The sequence below is a fragment of the Apodemus sylvaticus genome, chromosome 4 (genome assembly GCF_947179515.1).
Source record: "Apodemus sylvaticus chromosome 4, mApoSyl1.1, whole genome shotgun sequence".
Taxonomy (NCBI): domain Eukaryota; kingdom Metazoa; phylum Chordata; class Mammalia; order Rodentia; family Muridae; genus Apodemus; species Apodemus sylvaticus.
Genome location: NC_067475.1, coordinates 22,838,121 through 22,858,249, shown reverse-complemented (window position 1 = coordinate 22,858,249; position 20,129 = coordinate 22,838,121). Strand labels below are relative to the sequence as shown.

The 20,129-nt window shown below is 38.5% G+C and overlaps 1 protein-coding gene across 1 annotated transcript in view; it reads left to right on the top strand.

Annotated features, from left to right (window-relative positions):
• Stpg2 (sperm tail PG-rich repeat containing 2) overlaps positions 1 to 9,082 on the top strand; it is a 499,721-nt gene extending 490,639 nt beyond the window's left edge. The window contains exon 13 of the mRNA XM_052178828.1: positions 8,942 to 9,082. Coding sequence (XP_052034788.1) covers positions 8,942 to 9,082 — 141 coding nt within the window. The remainder of the gene's footprint in view (positions 1 to 8,941) is intronic.
• The last annotated feature ends 11,047 nt before the right edge of the window (positions 9,083 to 20,129 follow it).

Below are 20,129 nucleotides of genomic sequence, written 5' to 3'. Positions count from 1 at the left end.
GGATGAACTAGTTAAGGACTGCTTCTGTAGCAGTGCTTTTCTGAAAATCGTAGCTTGTTTGCATATCTTTATATATATATTATACTTGAAAATGAATATTGGCTCAAATAATACATGAGTAAGTAGCTTGTGATAGTTAAATTTGTGTAGCAGCAATCTGAAATGGGAGTAAAGAAAATAGGAAAGTAACATATGATAGAATTTTAGCAGAGGATTTTTTTCTAGAAACTGACAGTGACCAAATGATCTCAGACTGTAAATCAAATGAAAACAAAATAAGAACTTTGTGTGCTTTAATGTCAGATATAGTTTCCAGTATTGTACTAAGAAATGGAGAAAAACAGTTTCTGGAATAGGTAACAAATTATTCAGAACATAATCGCGATGCAATCTTGCAAGCAGGTGAGAAGCAGAAACATCCACGGGACGCTGAAACAGGCTGGGTGTGGGCAATATTGAAATCTTTCAAGGGGTTTTCAGAGTAAGCCTTTCTGTATCTGAAGAAACAGAATACAGGAATATAGTTGCAGATGGGTGGGAAAATGTAGTGTGTGCAGGTTGATAAAGCAGGAAACAGAGTTTAGTTTCTTTCTATAAATATGCTACAAATTCTCTGCAAAGGTTAATTCAGATGCTGGTTTCCTGACTCTGAGGTATCCCCCAATATTGTACATCATGTTGCTTTGTGGTACCCTAGAGTTGTTTGAAAGAGTGAAATATTAAAGAACCATATTATATGATGATACTGAGAGGAAAATGGAAAACACTTAGCACTGTGAGAGCATTGGGTAGGATTGATAGAGTTAGATTAGATGATTCGAAGGGCCATAAAGTAGCTCAGTAATATATATTTAAAAGCTTTCAACATTCTCAAAAATTTTGGAATTGTTTAACATTCATAGCAGACATTGCTGTGCCCAGAGGTAGTTCGTTGCTAGGCTAGTACATGCATACCATGTGGAGGGCTTGGATAGAATTCTGAGCATGAAAACCTAGCACCTCCCTGGTACTCCCACTCCAGATCCTCCCATGAGGTGATAGCCTTTCTATATACATATGTGCATGCATCTGCATGTGTGTGCACAAACATGTAAATACAACCTGCCAAGTCCATTTTCACTGACTGCATATATGGCTTCAGGGCTGACCACTCTACACTGGACAACCAATAAGGAGTTCATTCCTTGGAGACACTAATTCCCCTCCCCCAGCAGTCTTTAGCTGCCTGTAATCTTTGTCTACTGGTAGAACCCTACAAACATTTCCTCTTCTGTGTTAATATGCCCATCACTTTTGCTGTTGTTCAATCTTGTTTATGCCACCATGTGTAGGAGTTACTGTTTTGCAGGAGACTCCCTAGTATTCTGGTTCTTAAACCTTTCCCTGGGTCACAGACTCCTTGGCTCACCCAAAGAATGAGACATTGTACTCCACAGCCAGTGCTCTTTACTGATGAGCCAGCACTCCAGTCCGGAGCTTCCATTTCTAGAGGAAGCCAGATTTTAACAACCGCAGCTGAAGAGTAGCTGAATGCTAGAGATGCAGAGATGACACTTCACTGTACCACTGCATGATGTGAGGCCAGAGAGATGGTCCAGTGGTTTAATGTACTTGTTCTTCCATAGGACCCAGCTTCAGTCCCCCGCACCCACCACCCATGGCCCCAAATCAGTTGTGACTCCAATTACAGGGCATCCTACCCTCCTTAACCTCGCCTCAGAGAGCATCGGGCACATTGTGATATGTGGAAAACACCCAAACACGTAAAATTAAAAAAAATATAAGATTTACACATTGTTAAATGTATTTTGAAAAACAACCAAACGTTAGTATTTTAATTCTTGCATGAAATATGTTTTAAACTTCCATTCCATGTCTCTTTTTGATTCTCCCTCACACATGAATAGCTGTACACTGTTATAAACCATTTTATGACATTATTAGGTCTATAATGTATCACAATCTTTCACTTTTAAGTACATCAAAATTTATCTCCTTGCAAGGAAGATATTCTTTCCCAAAACTACAAAGCAGTGATTAAAAATCAGGGGTTCTCACATTGTTACTGTGCTATTATCTGTAATATAGATCATATTCTAATTACCCTGTTTGATTAATATTTCACGTCCAGAATAAATCATTAGTCACTGTGTTCCTCTAGCTACCTTTTCTTTGGAACAGGTTTTGATATTAGTATTTTTGGGCTGTGACTATTTTGTTTTGTTTTGCTTTGTTTTTCTTTTTTTCTTTTATTGGAATTTTTGGGGTTTTTTGTGTTTTTTTTAAATTCAATATGTTTTTTATTTACATTTCAAATGACATCCCCTTTCCTGGATCCCCACTCCCTAAAAGTCCCATAAGCCCTCTTCCCTCCCCCTGTTCCCCAATAACCCCCTTCCCTTTTCCCTGTCTTGGTATTCCTCTACACTGCTGCACTAAGCATTTCCAGGACCAGGGGCCTCTTCTTCTTGGACATCATTTGATATGTGAATTATTTCTTGGGTATTCCAAGCTTCTGGGCTAATATTCACCTATCACTGAGCACATGCCATGTGTGTTCTTTTGTGATTGGGTTGCCTCACTCAGGATGACATTCTCCAGTTCCACCCACTTGCTTAAGAATTTCATGAAATCATTGTTTTTAATAGCTGAGTAGTACTCCATAGTGTAAATATACCACATTTTCTGTATCCATTCCTCCACTGAGGGACACCTGGGTTCTTTCCAGCTTCTGGCTATTATAAATAGGGATGCTATGAACATAATGGAGCATGTGTCCTTATTACATGCTGGGGAACCCTCTGGGTATATGCCCAGGATTGGTAGAGCGGGGTCCTCCAGTAGTATCATATCCAGTTTTCTGAGGAACTGCCAGACTGATTTCCAGAGTGGTTGGACCAGCTTGCAACCCCACCACCAGTGGAGGAGTGTTCCTCTTTCTCCATATCCTCACCAGTACCTGTTTTCTTTTCTTTTCTTTTTTTCTTTTTTTGTTTTGTTTTGTTTTCTTTTTTTTGTTTTTGTTTTTTTTTTTTTTTGAGTTTTTCATCTTAACCATTCTGACTGTGTGAGGTGAAATCTCAGGGTTGTTTTGATTTGCATTTCCTTGATGACTAAGGATGTTGAACATTTCTTTAGATGCTTCTCAGCCATTTGATATTCCTCAGGTGAAAATTCTTTGTTTAGCTCTGTACCCCATTTTTTAATAGGGTTATTTGGCTCTCTGGAGTCTACCTTCTTGAGTTCTTTGTATACTTATCTCCATGTACTAAGCTCAAGTTCAAGTGGATGAAGAACCTCCACATAAAACCAGACACACTGAAACTAATAGAAAAGAAACTGGGGAAGAGCCTTGAGCACATGGGCACAGGGGAGACTTTCCTGAACAGAACACCAATAGCGTATGCTCTAAGATCAAGAATTGGCAAATGGGACCTCATAAAATTGCAAAGGACACTGTCAAAAGGACAAAACAGCAACCAACAAATTCGGAAAAGATCTTTACCAACCATACATCCGATAGAGGGCTAATATCCAAGATGTACAAATGGCTGTGACTCATTTGAAGTTATTTGTTAATGGTTTCAATATTCTATCTTTATACATATATATATATATATATATATATATATATATATATATATATATATATATATATATGTAGCAACCCTATTATTTTCTTTTCTCACAAGGAACAAAGTAATGACTTTAAGAAAAAAAATATATCTTGCTGTTATTTGGAAAGGCATTCATTATTCTGGAGAAGAAAATATATACTTTTAATCCAAGCAAACATATGAATAAATATGTGCTAATAACCCCTTGTGATGAAAATGATTTAGGCAATATATTTTATGGCACATAGTGAATATGTGCCATGTTATTTATAACTTTACTGTAAGCCATAACCAATGGAAAATTAAAACATATTCAAATTTATTTCATTAAGTGTTTGAGACAGGAACATAGGTTTTAAAAGTGGACTGATTGTCCCTCAACTGTAATTCATGACTCAAGTCCATTCATCATCATTTAAAGGAAACAACGTACATAAATTCGTCTAAGTTCAGATTAATTTTAAATCGGTTTTGTAAGACAAATTATGATGCATAATATAAAATTCTTAAGTGGACTTTAGACTCCTCTTCATTGCAGGAATGTACGTTCAGAGACTTTCAGGTTCTAAAAACCATAGTCTCCACATGATTTCTCTGAAGCTCAAATACACCAAAGGCATATGGTCACATTCAGTGCTATCTTCAGTCATAAACTGAGAGAAATGCAAAATGACTGATTCCCAGTCTCTAGTAAGGGTGGCAAGCTTTCTACTTTCCCTGCATGCATGCGAGTTAGGAAGAACAGAGTTGTGAATTTGATGTCTTCACAGTGGGTTAGAATTAGTTGCTCAGTGTCAAATTGTTTTTGTAATATATATTTTCTTTATTACTATATATTCATACAGTTTTTTCATTGATTTTAAAGACCTCTACATAGACTTTTCAGTTCTTTTAAAGATTTATTTATTGTACACTGCTGCTGTCTTCAGACACACCAGAAGAGGGCATCAGATTTCATTAGAGATGGTTGTGAGCCACCATGTGGTTCCCAGGATTTGAACTCAGGATCTCCAGAAGAGTAGTCAGTCAGTGCTCTTAACTGTTGAGCCATGGCTCTCTCTGGTTATCACGGCACTGGCATCATGGCTGCATCACTGGCACTATTTCTCTCTGGCTTCCTAGTAGTGTAACTCCAAAGGCTCTTAGTGACCCCACCGTATTGTTTTGTGCCTTTATCCTAAACTGGATGCCTGGTAGTGTCAGCTAGGGTTTTGTTGGTTCAGCTTTCTAGTGAGTTCAAATCCTGTAGTGTACACATATCCTTCGAGTTCACATGGTTTGGAAACACACACTCATAACTTAGTAAAGTAATTAAGGCAACATTTTATCTCCTTGTTTTAGTATATATAAACACAATTGTGCAAAGCTCTTCTTAGATTTTGGAATAAAATTCACTGTCTTGTTTGAAGCAGTTATCTAATTTTTATAATCAGGATGATTTTCTGAAATAAAATTCTACACAAAGCAAGCACTAATATTTTATGATTAAACTTTTAAAACATTTAGATGTTTTAATTTTTATAGGTACATTATGTCTAGATGATATGTTATCATTTACTGTCTATTAATAAAATCTGCTCATTCAGACACGCATCCTTTTAATATACCCATTTTTGAAATGAAGCTTTGTTATATGATGCAAAATTCTGATACTTTAAGGTACATTTCTATTTCATTCACCACTGTTTGCAGAATGAGTATCCACTGCCTTAGATAGTATGGACCTATGTTTTTCTCTCCTGGGTGGTGCTCTGTCTGTCTTTGTGAGGGAGACATTTCTTATCTGAAATCTTTAGCATGAGGAGCCCATAGCGAAGGGCCTTGTAAGAGTCTGTGCCCTAGTGGACTTGGTAAATTGGTTATTTTTTGTTTCTGATGTAGATGGAACCTTAACACACCCACTCTGTTTCTACTATTTTGTGCTCAAATTCAGATCTACTAATATCTCAGCTCTGTGCTAAGTCTGCTTGAAACTGAAATTATCATATGATCTTTGAAGATTGTACTGAGTACAGACCCAGTGTGGACACTTGGGGCCTCACAACATTGTTGTTATTTTTTTCCCCAGCCTTTAGTTCCTAATTTTTTTTTTTACATTTTTTTCTTTATTGATGTATTTTTTATTTACATTTCAAATGATTTCCCTTTTTCTGGGTCTCCACTCCCCACAAGTCCCATAAGCCCTCTTCCGTCCCCCTGTTCCTCCATCTATCCCTTCCCGCTTCCCTGTTCTGGTATTCCCCTATACTGTTGCACTGAGTCTTTCCAGAACCAGGGGCCACTCCTCCATTCTTTTTGGACATCATTTAATATGTGGATTATGTCTTGGGTATTCAAAGTTTCTAGGCTAATATCTACTTATCAGTGAGTGCATACCATGATTGATCTTTTGAGACTGTGTTACCTCACTTAGTATGATGTTCTCTAGCTCCATCCATTTGTCTAAGAATTTCATGAATTCATTGTTTCTAATGGCTGAATAGTACTCCATTATATAAATATACCACATTTTTTGTATCCATTCCTCCTTTGAAGGATACCTGGGTTCTTTCCAGCTTCTGGCTACTACAAATAGGGCTGCTATGAACATAGTGGAGCATGTGTCCTTATTACATGCTGGGGAATCCTCTGGGTATATGCCCAGGAGTGGTATAGCAGAGTCCTCTGGAAGTGCCATGCCCAGTTTTCTGAGGAACCACTAGACTGCTTTCCAAAGTGGTTGCACCATCTTACAATCCCACCAGCAGTGGAGGAGTGTTCCTCTTTCTCCACATCCTCGCTAACACCTGCTGTCTCCTGAGTTTTTGACCTTAGCCATTCTGAACCAACACACCTATGGTCACTTGATCTTCGACAAAGGAGCTGAAAGCACCCAGTGGAAAAAAGATAGTCTTCTCAACAAATGGTGCTGGTTCAATTGGAGGTCAGCATGCAGAAGAATGCGAATCGATCCATTCTTATCTCCTTGTACCAAGCTCAACTCCAAATGGATCAAGGACCTCCACATAAAACCTGACGCACTGAAACTAATCGAAAAGAAACTGGGGAAGACCCTTGAGGACATGGGCACAGGGGAAAAGTTCCTGAATAGAACACCAATAGCTTATGCTCGCTCTAAGATCAAGAATTGACAAATGGGACCTCATAAAACTACAAAGTTTCTGTAAGGCAAAGGATACTGTCAAAAGGACAAAACGTCAACCAACAGATTAGGAAAGGATCTTCACCAACCCTAAATCTGACAGAGGGCTAATATCTAATATATACAAAGAACTCAAGAAGGTAGAACCTAGAGAACCAAATAACGCCATTAAAAAGTGGGGTATAGAACTAAACAAAGAATTTTTACATGAAGAACTTCAGAGGGCTGAGAAACACCTTAAGAAATGTTCAACATCATTAGTCATTAGGGAAATGCAAATCAAAACAACCTTGAGATTTCACCTCACACCAGTCAGAATGGCTAAGGTCAAAACTTAGTTCCTAATTTTTTCCTCACTTCCTCATTTTCTAGACATGGCAAACTTTTAGCCTTTCTGAAATCAGTGTTTTTGCTTAGAAGTTGGTAAGGAATGGGAACTAGTGGCTTGAATTAAATCTCTGCTCCTCTATTCAGTTTATGTGATCCCAAGTTACACACATATACAGAGTTGGGTAGGAGGGAGATTGAGGAATGGAGAGAGGGAGAGGGAGGAAGAGAGGGAGGTATGATGGAGGGACAGAGAGGTAGAGGGAGGAGGAGGTGGAGAGAGAAAGAGGGGGAGGGAGGGAGGAAGGGAAGGAGAGAGAAGGAGAGAGGGAGGGAAGAAGGGAGGGAGACAGAGAGAGAGATGGAGGGAGAGGGAGAGGGGGATGGGGAGAGGAAGATAGAGAGAGAGAGAGAGAGAGAGAGAGAGAGAGAGAGAGAGAGAGAGAGAGACTATGAATTTTGGCCAATCCATGACATCCTAGTATTTCAAAATTAGAATATGATTGCTCTAATCCCGTTTTTATGTATGGAAGGGTGGCAGGAGGAGAAACACACATCTCTAAGACAGCACAGGCCTTATTTAGGATTAACCCACAGATGGGGGGAAAACCTCTAGAGCCGGGATTCTTAACCTTTGGATCTCAACACCTTTGGGGGTCGAATAGTCCTTATACAGGTTTACCTCAGACCATGAGAGAACACAGATATGCACATGACAAGTCAAAGCAGTAGCAAAATTCGAGGTATGAAGTAGCCAACAAAAATAGTTGTTACAGTTGACAGCCACCACAACATAGAGTAAGTATCCAGAGCCATTGCAGAGTGCCAGGGTAGTAGCTTAAAAGTGGTGGGGTAGTTATAGGGAAGAAACGTTGAAGATAGGAGGGACTTGATAAGGGCTACTTCATATTGATTGTGTTAATTTGTCTATCAAATGTAAAGTAATATAAAGTAAAATAGCTCTGACTCCATTTCAAAGATGAGGAAATTAAAGCTCATAAATAAGGGGTAATCTTCTGGAAGACACATTGCTAATTGCTAAACAGCCTCCTATTTGAAGCTGATTTTAAGCCTATAACTGTTGTCTTATCACATTCAGCCCCATATGGAAAACTATAAGCCCTAGAATGCAGGATTCTAAACTTGTTTTCTTAAACTATTCTTCTCAGTTCCCAGATCATCCATAAACTCTACGGTGTGGTATCCACTGGGAGGGAAGTCCAACTCAGAAAAGATGTGTGACAAGGGCTATGTTACCACCGAGTGTTAGGTTTGGTCTGCTCACATATACGATTACATTTAATACTGACAGCAGTGCCACAGCACTCTCATGATTTTACAAATGTCTCCAAAAAGACAGATAACAATGGATGAATAAACATTGCATTTATTTAGTATTTAATCACTTGTAAAGTTGCTTCAAATTTTTCTTCTCAATGTTTTTATTGATATATTGCCAAGGCAAGGTAAATGGCTTATATCTTTCTAGCTCATGTTCATAATACTGAAATAGTATTATATATACACACATGTACAGACATATACTATATGTAGCATATTTTAATATAATATATATTTATACTATAATTATAGTATATATTATAGTATAATTATAATATATATAATATATGAATAAAATGGCAAGAACAGTAAGTAAAATTTGGTTAAGGTCATGACTAATAATTTTTTGTATGTTAAAGAACATTTAAAGATATTATTCCAAATTGTAGTATCCTAATGAATGATAGAGTAAATTAATTTGTATCGATGAGATCTTTGTTCATTTATGTAAAACTACTCCTTTAAGGCATATAGATAATATAATTAAGGTAAGTTGTTTCTTTTTTATCCACAGCTCAGTCCATTTTTAAGACATTCTATTCTGAAGAGAACATACAATGTTACTCTGCCATGTTCATCCTCTCCTAATAGAGAAAATACTGGTTGTTCATCACAAAAAGCTGGACAGAAATTTCAAAGAGAGAAATTACAGTAACTGGTAAGTATGCTGGACAAACAGTCATGGAGAGACATGTATGTAACATGCACTTTCACTGCAGTATAGATGTCTTGGTCAGATCCTTGACTTCCCTCAAGGTGATTAGCCTGGTTTATTAAAGAGATTATAGGGGAAATGAGCTTCATGCTTTTACATTGGACTGCTAATCTGGTTTTAATTCTCTGTTTTTCTTTTTGTTTTTAATGGCAAGACAAAGGAATTACCTTAACGTGATTAAGTTATGGAATCTCAATTAATTAGTTTTCCAATATACATTGTATTATAATAAATTGTTGAGCTAGATATTTTGGGATGGTATGATATGTCAGAATAAATATCTTCTGCATAAATTGTATCTCTGTGTACATTTAGGCAAACAATAGATATTCTCTTATAAAGCATTAGCAGATAGCTTACTAGCTGCAAGCTGACCACTGAATTTCTCATAATGACTATGATAGCAGCTTAGGCTTTGATAATTTTTTCTGTAGTGTAGCATAGGACTTAAACAGATTGATGGTGCTGTATCTAAGGATACTTTCCCATTTCAGTGTATATACTATTAAAAGTTATTGTACGTCAGGGCTTGAGGATTTTTATATTAATTATTACAGAACTAGATTCTAAATAAGTTATTTATCAAATTAATAAACATCTAAACCTATAAATTCTGATACATCACAGATTGTCAGAGAAATGAAATTTTTATTAGTATCACTGAGGTCAAATATAAATAACTCTGATATTTATTTTTATGCAGGTTAAGGTTTTTATTTCTTCATTTTTTTGCAGTTAGTATAAAAGTATCTGTGTCCAAAACTATAATTGTATTGGCCAGTGATGATCTGGATTGGAATATCTGCATTTTACAGGAGTGACTACATAAGTATTTTGTATAGAAAAGTAATGTCCTTGTTTTATTTTAGTTTTTGGAAAATGTTTTTGCTAAATTAAAATAAAATCTGTCTTGGAAAATATTTTCTTTCTGGATATCCAAATCACCAGTATCTGTCTCTTAGTCTCCTAATGAGTTGTTTTTGCTTTGAAGATTGGGTCTTTTATCTGCTTTCAGAGCATCAGAAAAAAAAACCAAAACAAAACAACAGCCCCCACACAGACTCCATGTTCCTACATCTTCTTGCCTTCAGCTTTCTCCACAGTGTTCTTTGATGTTTGCTAATATTGGACATGGTGGAATTTGGTGGTTTTTTTATTAGTCATAAAAATTATAGCCTATACTTTGAAAATATAAGTGCTTATATTTTCAAATATTGCTGTTCTATATCCCTTCTCACCCTAACTTCATAGTCTGGTGACAAGCATTTTTGTCCTATGTTTGATGAATCCCACATGTTCTCATAAGCATTGTAACTATTTTATTTACATTTTATTCTCTGATTGTTAAGAACTTCCTGTAGCTCGCCAACTTTCCGTTAGCTAACTTGAAGATAAGTGCATCTACTGTATTCTTAATTTAATTATGTTTTTATCTCCTCTCCGAAACTTCACTTTGTCTATTATGTATAAGCTCTGTCTTGTTGGCATTAAGCCTTTCACTCTCCATAAAGTTTAAAGCATAGAAGGCAGCCCTGACTGCGACTGAGACTTGGCTCTGCTTATAGGATTTGTCTGCCTCCTGGTTTCTGTCTCTTCACCATATCTGACAAAATGGCTAGTAGTGCTCATATCAATGTTGCTTATGAAAACTTACCACATAGTTGATGTTCTGATGTACACGTTCATCCACTGCAGAGATGCCCGTACAGGGATGTGTGCATGGCTGGCACCAGCCTCTTTAGAACATGGCTCCCTCACTTGTCAGGAGTTAGTTATTGTCACTCATTTCTCAGGTACTAACCCTCTGGAGTCTCCCCGTGGTCAGTGGGTCACCATGCCTTCTTCTGTCTGTTTTTCTCCTTTTTGGGCAATGGAGGACACTTAGACACTCTGCCACTGCTGAGATTTTCAGCTGTCCTTTTAAATGCTACTTTTTGGTCTATTGGCCACACATACATGGGTTTTGATAAATATCTTCCATTAGAGAGTTGGTACGATGTGGGGTTCCCACATGTTCTTCTTGTGTCTTCAGGTTCTACCTGTAGGACCCTGAAACCACATAATCTAAGCTTAGACTCTTACATACTTGTGACTGGTTTCTCTCTTTTTTAAAAGTTATTTTTTATTTATTACGTATTCACCTTACATCCCACTCACTGTCCCCCTACAGGTCACCTCCTCCCACAATCCTTCCCCCATTCCCCCTCCTATTCTCCTCCGAGTGGGTGGGAACCCTCCTGGGTATCCCCCGACACTCTGGCACACTAAGTCTCTATGAGGCTAGGCTTATCCTGAAGCCAGACAAAGCAGCCCAGCTAGAAGAACATATCCAACCTACAGGCAGCAGCTTTTGGGACAGCCCCTGGTCCAGTTGTTTGGGACCCACATGAAGACCAAGCTGCACATCTGCTGCATATGTGCATGTGACAGGAGGCCTAGGTCTAGCTCATTTGTGCTCTTTGGCTGCTTGTTCAGTCTTTGAGAGTCCCAAGGGCCATGTTAGTTGACGCCGTGGGTCTTCATGTAGAGTTCCTATTCCCTTTGGGGCCTGCAATCCTTCCTCCTGTTCTTCTCTAAGAGTCCCCAAGCTCCATCCACTGTTTGACCGTGGGTGTCTGGGTCTGTCTGGGTCAACTGCTGGAGCTTCTTGGAGTGATTTCTTATCTTCTCAGCATTGCCCTGTTGGCTCCCTCACAGGGCGCACAGCCTTGGGTTCCATGCTCCTTTTTCTTTTCCAGGTTCCTGGTTCTTCTGATTATCTCTGTGCCCTCCCTCCTTGGTGTGTACTTAGACAAAAAAGTTCTTAGTAACATGATTTTTCAGATACATAGTCTATATTGCTCATTACCATATCTAAAATTTTTTATTATCATAGTTCTTTAGTATTCTTTTATGTATTAGCAATTCCTGAAACCTAGTATTGCCAATGGACATTTTACAACTGAAAAAAGGACAGTCTTATAAACTCAGTCTCTCAGTCTTCTGCTGTTGTCAGTGCAAACCCTCTGAGAAACCTGCCAGATTTCCATGTAGGAGTGTTTTTTCACTCCAGTAAATACGATGCTACTTGGAGTCTCCATCTTTACTTACATTTCTGGGCAAAACAAAAGCACATGCTTAATTAGTACACAATTAGAGAGAAGGTTACTGCTAGGCTGAGCTACTATACCAACTCTCAAGGAGATAAGTGAGCTACTATGTCCAAATGCTGACACCAATCCAACCCAAGTGTGTGTAACAGGACAAAGTGAGACAGCAGAACAGTGCCCTGTGGTTGAAAGTTAGAAAACAACCACCTCTTGGTTTGGTTTGGCACATCACATCAGATGGTAAGAGGGATAGAACCTGAACAAACTCTCACACTCCCAGGTTTCCCTGTATCAGGTCATGTATTCAAGGGTTCCTTGCCATCAAAGGTATCAAAGTACTATTTGTCATATGTAATCTCGCAGACACAAAGCTTGAAAAAAAGGCTAGCATTTCTCCACAGATGAATCCTAACAGAGCGCCTTACATGCTGCAAGCATATCATATAATTAACCACACTGGGCTTGTTGTTGCTGTAACGCTGTAAAAGAACTTTGCTCCCAGACCATTTGTCCCTCCTAAAAAACAGTGTATTATGTTATACTATAAAGGAATTAAGAGCATATTTACTGGTATTCCCTCTAGACTCTCTCGGGTTTGTCTCTTTAGATGTGCTATTCTTTTTGGGGGGGGGGGAGGGGTAGTGGTAGATGTGCTACTCTTGTGATACAGCATCACATGGTTGCAGGTTCAAATCACTAACATTAATTTATACGATCTCCAGTCTCCAGCAGACCATTAGTTCAACCCAAAGGCCATGTTTGTGGGGAGGGACTACTTGAAAATACTTAGTTAATTGTTTTTTTTTTATTTTTTTAAATAAAGAAGCACATTTTAAAACGTATTGCACAGTTAGGATGTTTGACTGAACCACCACACTGGCTCCTTGTTTTAGATTTAAAAAAAGCAACCAGAAAGCATATTTTGGCTCAGGTAGACATCTATGCAATGGGAGACACAACTTATTGAAACAACTTTTCTCTCCTCACAGATACATCCCAAAGACAACATCGCATAACCCACAGTAAACTGGCAGCCTTCTCTCAGAGATGCATTTCCCTGGTGACATCCTTCATCAGCTGCTCAAAAAACACAGAGTCCATTCTAACCTCTACAGACAGGAACGTCTATTCTATTTTTCTATCAAATGTCTCTATTACAGAAGATATATATATATAAATATATATAAATAAATATATATAAATAAATATATATTCATATTCTACATCGTATTCTTTATAAACACATGCTTTCGATGCCTCCACACAAAGTACGGGGTTAAATAAAGACATCTGATGAAAGCTTTGCTTTTTTAACTTTAGACTCCATCTCTCACCAGAGAGTGCCGTGATGCTCTGAACACCAAACGCGCTGAGGTTGAGCAAGTGCTCTTGTTGCATGTCTGCGCTGCATTCCTGGCTAATTTTCTTATGCTCCATTGCTCTGAAAATCAAAAAGTATAAAAGTAAAAGAATCACAAAAGACTATTCACTATGTCTCACCTTGTGTTTATTTTATGGACAAGTAGGAAAACAAGGAAATGTAATCAAATTGTCACGAACCCTTTTCCATGGCCTACCGTTTGGGAAGATGAATATTCACTTGGCTCTTTTTATATCTTTTTTTAAATTGAATATCATCTTTGTTTACATTGCCATGGTAAAACCTTTCCCAATTTCCCCCCTCCCCAAGGATTTCCAACCCCTCCTCCCTCCCCCTGCCTCCACGTATATGCCCCTCTACCCAACACACTCCCACCTCCCCTCCTCGGTTTCCCTTTGTTGGGGCCTCTGTTGAGCCTTTACCTAACCAAGAACCATTCCTTCCACATCTGCCACATTTTTGGCTGGAACCATGTGAGTCCCTTGGTTGATGGTTCCATCCCTGGGAGTCTTGGGGCGTCTGGGTGGCTGAAATCATTGTTCTTCCCATGGGGCTGTAAACCCCTTCAGCTCTTCTGGACCACCCTCCAGTTCCTCCATTGGGGACCTCATGTCCAGTTCAATAGTTGGTTGCTAGCATCTGCCTCTCTATTTGTAAGTCTCTGGCAGGGCCCCTCTGGAGACAACCATTGCATGCTCCTTTTCGTATACACTTCTTGTCATCCTTAGTAGTGTCTGGGTTTGTTGAACTATTTATAGGATGAATCCCCAGGTAGGGCAGTCTCTGGGTGGCCTTTACTTCAGCTCCTGCTCCACACATTGTCTCCCTTATTGCTCCTGTGAGTATTTTGTTCCCTTTCTTAGAGGAACTAAAGCACCCTTACTTAAGTTCTTCTTCTTGAGCTTCCTGTGCTGGTTGAATCGTAACTGTTTATTTTGAGTTTTATGCTAACTTCTGCTTATTAGTGAGTGCATACCATGTGTGATTGTAGGGTTCCATAGCTGCCTGCAGCTATTACGAAGTGGGTTTCTGGAACAGAAGCTGAGGAATAAATAGGGAAGAGGGGCGAAAAGAAGTACGGCTAAGACAATATTCACTGATCAAAGCCCGAAACTTTAATGGCACCAGACCTTTTAACAGTTTGGGCAACTCTTCCCCCCAGACTCCAGGCTGAGTTCCGGTGGAAGTTGTCTAGCTTCTCTTGGAGGTCCTCTTCTTGACTGCTCTGGCAGCTGGGTGGGTCACCTGTTTAATTCAGGAATTCCTAGACCTGGAGGAACAATGAACTTAACCTTTACTTCGAGCACTCCACCCTAGGTGGAGCAGGATCCTGGCTATTTGGGAGAAGTTAACCTTGACCAAAGTCAAACTCTGACCAAGTGCATGACTGCCCCAATATGGCTCTGTACATGTCCTCCCTTTTTTTATTAATTAGAACACGAGGAGGTAGAAAACAAGTGGATAAATATCCTTCATAAGAAGGCGGGCCTTAACCAGGAGGGGAAGCATTGACCGTAATTCCTCTTAAATATTGTATAACGTCTTTTTCAGAGGAGGGGTAATAGGCTCCCTTATTATTTTAAGGACAGCCTCTCGACGTTAACTCCTATGCAATTAGGTGTACTTCCTGGGGACTCAGAAGCAGAAATTCACCTCCCCATGCGGTGCTTTGCCTCGCACGTCTCATTGGTACCCATGTTTGTTCATAAACAAACACACATAGATCTGAGTTCTATGTGGCTCCCTCTTTGGAGATCCACTTGTGTAAGTTTTGAAGCCAGGGGGGTCTGCAAGTGTCTTTAACAGACATGCAATCTCTCCATCCAGGTGAGCCTGGGTGGAGACAGCTAGTCTGCTTAACAAACAAGGTCAAGAGTTAAAGGTGGAATAGGATTAACTTGTCCCTGAAGTATCCAATTCAGTTGCAAATTAACAACTTTAAGGACCCAAAGCTTGGCCTCTGGGGTGGGAGAGGTAGCCTTGTGTATCAAGAGATATGCTTTTACTTCTCAGGAAAAGTGGAGACTATATGTTAAATTAACACAGCTGGCTGAAGATTGTTAGCCATCTTCAAAATTGGAATCTTCAATATTGGAATTATTTCTAGACCAGTCTATGGTTGAGTCAGCTGAACACAATAAGGAGAAGAGTCATTTTAACTCTTCTTTAGATTAATTTTTCCTAAGCTAGCTTAACAGTCTCCATGTTCTGTCCCACAAAGTCTAAAAGCTTGAAGCTAGGCAATTTATCTAACCTGGGACATTTGACAATTAAGGTAAGTCAAGAACATATACCCAATATAGCTCTTATGTTACCATGGTCTGGGCATTCAGCAAGCACACAGTCAGCATATCTTCTGCAGCATTCTGTGGAAAAAACATAGGGGACATGCCTTCCCCAATATTAAATCAGGATCATGGCATATGTCAATAAGTGAATTCCTTCATTTCACCTAGACATCAATATGCCTAATTACAAGATGTCATATAAATTTGGCAAGGAGTGTCTAGGCATCTAAATTTTAAAATTTTTCTTAAAAACATGTAAGCATAATATAAATGATATGTACAGGGACACGATTTCCCCTCTCTTCTCTCTTCCAAGAAGATATTGTTTTATTAATTTAAGTTGTAACACAAAGTATACACCATAACACAGGCAATAACTATGTAATTATATAAAATAAACGTAGCATTTTTAGTTGCTTTTTCTGTTAGAGCAGTTGCAACTAGACAGCCTAAAAATGAATCATTAGTCACATGCACATATTTTTTAATCTTCTAAATTAGAAATATGAGTATCATTTATCTGTAATAACTAAGTCCTCTAGGATTAACACCATTACGTGGTAGAGGTAGAAATTGAGGACATCAAGAACAAATCTTTACAATTTGATGTGCACAAAATATAAAATTATTTTAAATACCTAAAGGACAGTCATTTAGAGAACATATCCTTTGTTCTTAGAAATTTGAATCACATTTGTATAAACTGTAGAAATTAAGAATTAGCAGTATTAAAAATGGACCAATTTTAAGCAATTATAAACCATGAGCTATATATATCTACTATTATTAAAAGCTTGACTTTTAACATCTTAAAAATAGCTGCTATAGCACCCAATTCAGGTATCTGTGTTGAAGCAGGGAGAAACTTAAAGGAATAAACATGTGATCTGATAGTATAAATTATCTTTTGGATAACAATTATTAATTTTGCCTAAAAATGTTTGTCATGTAATAGATCAACCATTAGTAATAAATTTGATTGTTGTTTGAAGCAAGGAACAAATGTTTCCTACCTTGAAAACTGAGGTCTAAGACCTTTTGTGGCAAGCTTAAAATGATGTAAATATAAGATAAAGCCAATTAATATATCTTAACAACTTTTGAAAGCCATTTATCTAAAAATTTTAAACGTCCATAGTTAGGAGCAAGGGCCTGTAACAAACATTCCATGAACATTATACACTGAATATTAAGATTTTAACTTCTAGTATTGAAACAGAGACAAACATTTTTTCTCACAAGACGTAAGGCTGTTAGCCATTCCTTGAGGCAAAAACTTTCTAATGAAATTGCATTGTTGTTTCTTTAAAATTAGAAGCAAATGCTTTTATAATTATCAGAATGTAAAGTAAAAAACCAACCCTTTAAATTTAAAATAATTTTGTAGGGAGTAGACAGGCCAAATGTTAATGCCTTTATAACCTCCTTGACCTTTTATAGATTTGAACTGTATTTTAACCCACACCTGGATAAGTCAAAAACTTTTTTTTAAAGGCCAAACACTCCCTAGGTGGGGCCTGTAAGGCAGAAACAATTCTCAAAACTTCCTCACTAGCTTCCCCTGAGGCAGCTCTAAGTTTTGCATTAACTCAAATGTAAAATTTTTTTTATCTGCCCTAGGATCCACCTTGAGTCCTTGGCAAGGACATTGTATGAGATTATTCGAATGTAAATATCTTCTAATCTGATCCTTTTATCTAAGACCAGACCCAAAACTACCCAGCCCTGCAAAGACATTTTGAGGATTAAACAAAAGAAATCTGTAATTCCATGGTCAAAGGAACCTACTTGATATCAAATACATTTTCACTGAGATCTCCTTTTTAATCTTGGAGGGTTAAATTTTGCTCCTACCGTTGTAGCCTATAAACTTGTGGAAAAGTGGCAATGGGCCTCTAAAACCCATAGCTGTATCACTCTCAAAATTATCTTAATTACAAAATGTTAACAATTATGAGCCTGCAAACTGAAAACTGCAGCCAATGACACACTGATTTTTATTGTAACTCAATGTTTTCTTGCAATATTAGAGCACAATTGCAATTTTGGAAGCAAATCCCAATTTTAAACAATCTATTTTCTTTAAAATCAATGGCAAACACATTTACAGCACAAGGTTTGTCTGCCAGTTCTTATGTTCAAGTGTATGACAGTGTAACTTATTAAAGAGACAATATTTTAAATCTTAATCTTCATTAAGTCCAATCTCCAGGCCAAGATTCACATGAAACACCATGTCAATTTAGGAGCATCTTAAAGGCCTGTATTTCCTGGATTGCGTCATGCCACGTGTTGTTTAAAAATGGCGACTACCCTAGACTACCAGCTTTAACCGTCATGCCACGTGTTGTTTAAAAATGGCGACTACCCTAAACTACCAGCTTTAACCGTCATGCCACATGTTGTTTAAAAATGGCGACTACCCTAAACTACCAGCTTTAACCTAACTTTTGTTAACAACATTATACCTTTTAAATAATAACCAATTAATTTATAACTCTTTAGTCAAGAAATGTAAAGCCTTATACCATTAAAACCAATTAGAAACAAGTATAAAGCGACTACATGAATTTCACAAGCCAAACCAAAGTCTTCCCAAATCTTGAGGCTTCTGGGCTTTTAAAAGCGGCTTTTTCCCCAGCCATGCTTGCCTCTTGGGTGAGTGAGCTGCGCTGCTGCGGCGCGCCTTTAAATCAATCTCCACACAAACTGTGGCTGGCTCAAGAGGTTACCAGCAGATGAAATCCTTACCAATTTTTCTTTTTAACATGAAACAGTCATTCACACACAGAGAGGACATAAACATACACATAGACAAACAGTTGGTGCACCGGGACAAACACGGAAAGATACACAGAAAGTTAAGCGTGCTTGTTAAGCAATTGCATCCATTTTCCTCTTTAAACAGCTCGTAGAGGCTGTGGACATATGCCTATTTTTAAAACCCCTTTCTTTTCGCCGAAATCAGCTCTTACGAGCTTTGGGCAAATGCCTACCAAATTCCTTCCCCATATTTCCCTATCTTTTCAACCCAAGCGGCCACTGTGCCGGGTCAACACAGTTTGCTTGAAAAACCCGTATCCCTCTGCACTCACAACGATAGACACAATTTTCCACTAGCGCTAGTTTTGACCTCTATGTTGCTTACCATGCGGATACCATTCCTTTTCACCTTTTCTGCGAAGCTTCGCTTGATAGGGTTACCTCAGGATATTCTCCCGTACCAGGTTGTCCCACGTTCTGGCGCCAATATGTAGGGTTCCATAGCTGCCTGCAGCTATTACGAAGTGGGTTTCTGGAACAGAAGCTGAGGAATAAATAGGGAAGAGGGGCGAAAAGAAGTACGGCTAAGACAATATTCACTGATCAAAGCCTGAAACTTTAATGGCGCCAGACCTTTTAACAGTTTGGGCAACCCTTCCCCCCAGACTCCAGGCTGAGTTCCGGTGGAAGTTGTCTAGCTTCTCTTGGAGGTCCTCGTCTTGACTGCTCTGGCAGCTGGGTGGGTCACCTGTTTAATTCAGGAATTCCTAGACCTGGAGGAACAATGAACTTAACCTTTACTTCGAGCACTCCACCCTAGGTGGAGCAGGATCCTGGCTATCTGGGAGAAGTTAACCTTGACCAAAGTCAAACTCTGACCAAGTGCATGACTGCCCCAATATGGCTCTGTACATGTGATCTTTTGTGACTGGGTTGCCTTGCTCAGGATGACACTTTCTAGTTCCATTCATTTGCTTAAGAATTTCATAGCAGAAGTATATGAAAATCTTTATTGCTTATGGCAATTCTGCACATGTTGCAACATGTGCTTCTATGATGGTGATTATTATCTTTGATTCCTAGTATTCAATACGTATTTCTGATATAGTTGATCTGGTGGCAATGAATTTTCCCAACTTATGTTTATTCACAAAAGTATTTTTGACTTCAATTATGAAGGCTGGTTCTGCTGAGTGACATCTGTTGCTGTGGTGCTAGGATCTCAGGCATGTGATGCTGACCTGTTGGGCTTTCTGTTGAGAACAATGCTGGAAATCTAGTGGGCAATTCACTCACAGGGCTCTTCATGTTTCTAATTCTATCTTCTCTTATAATTTTGAGCACCCTATGCATCATGCCTTTGGGGTAAATCTATTTGGCTTTCTTCCTTTGTGTTGTTTATGTATAGATATCTATATCTCTGAAACTTTCTAAGGTCTCTAGACTTCATTTCATGTGAAGTTTTA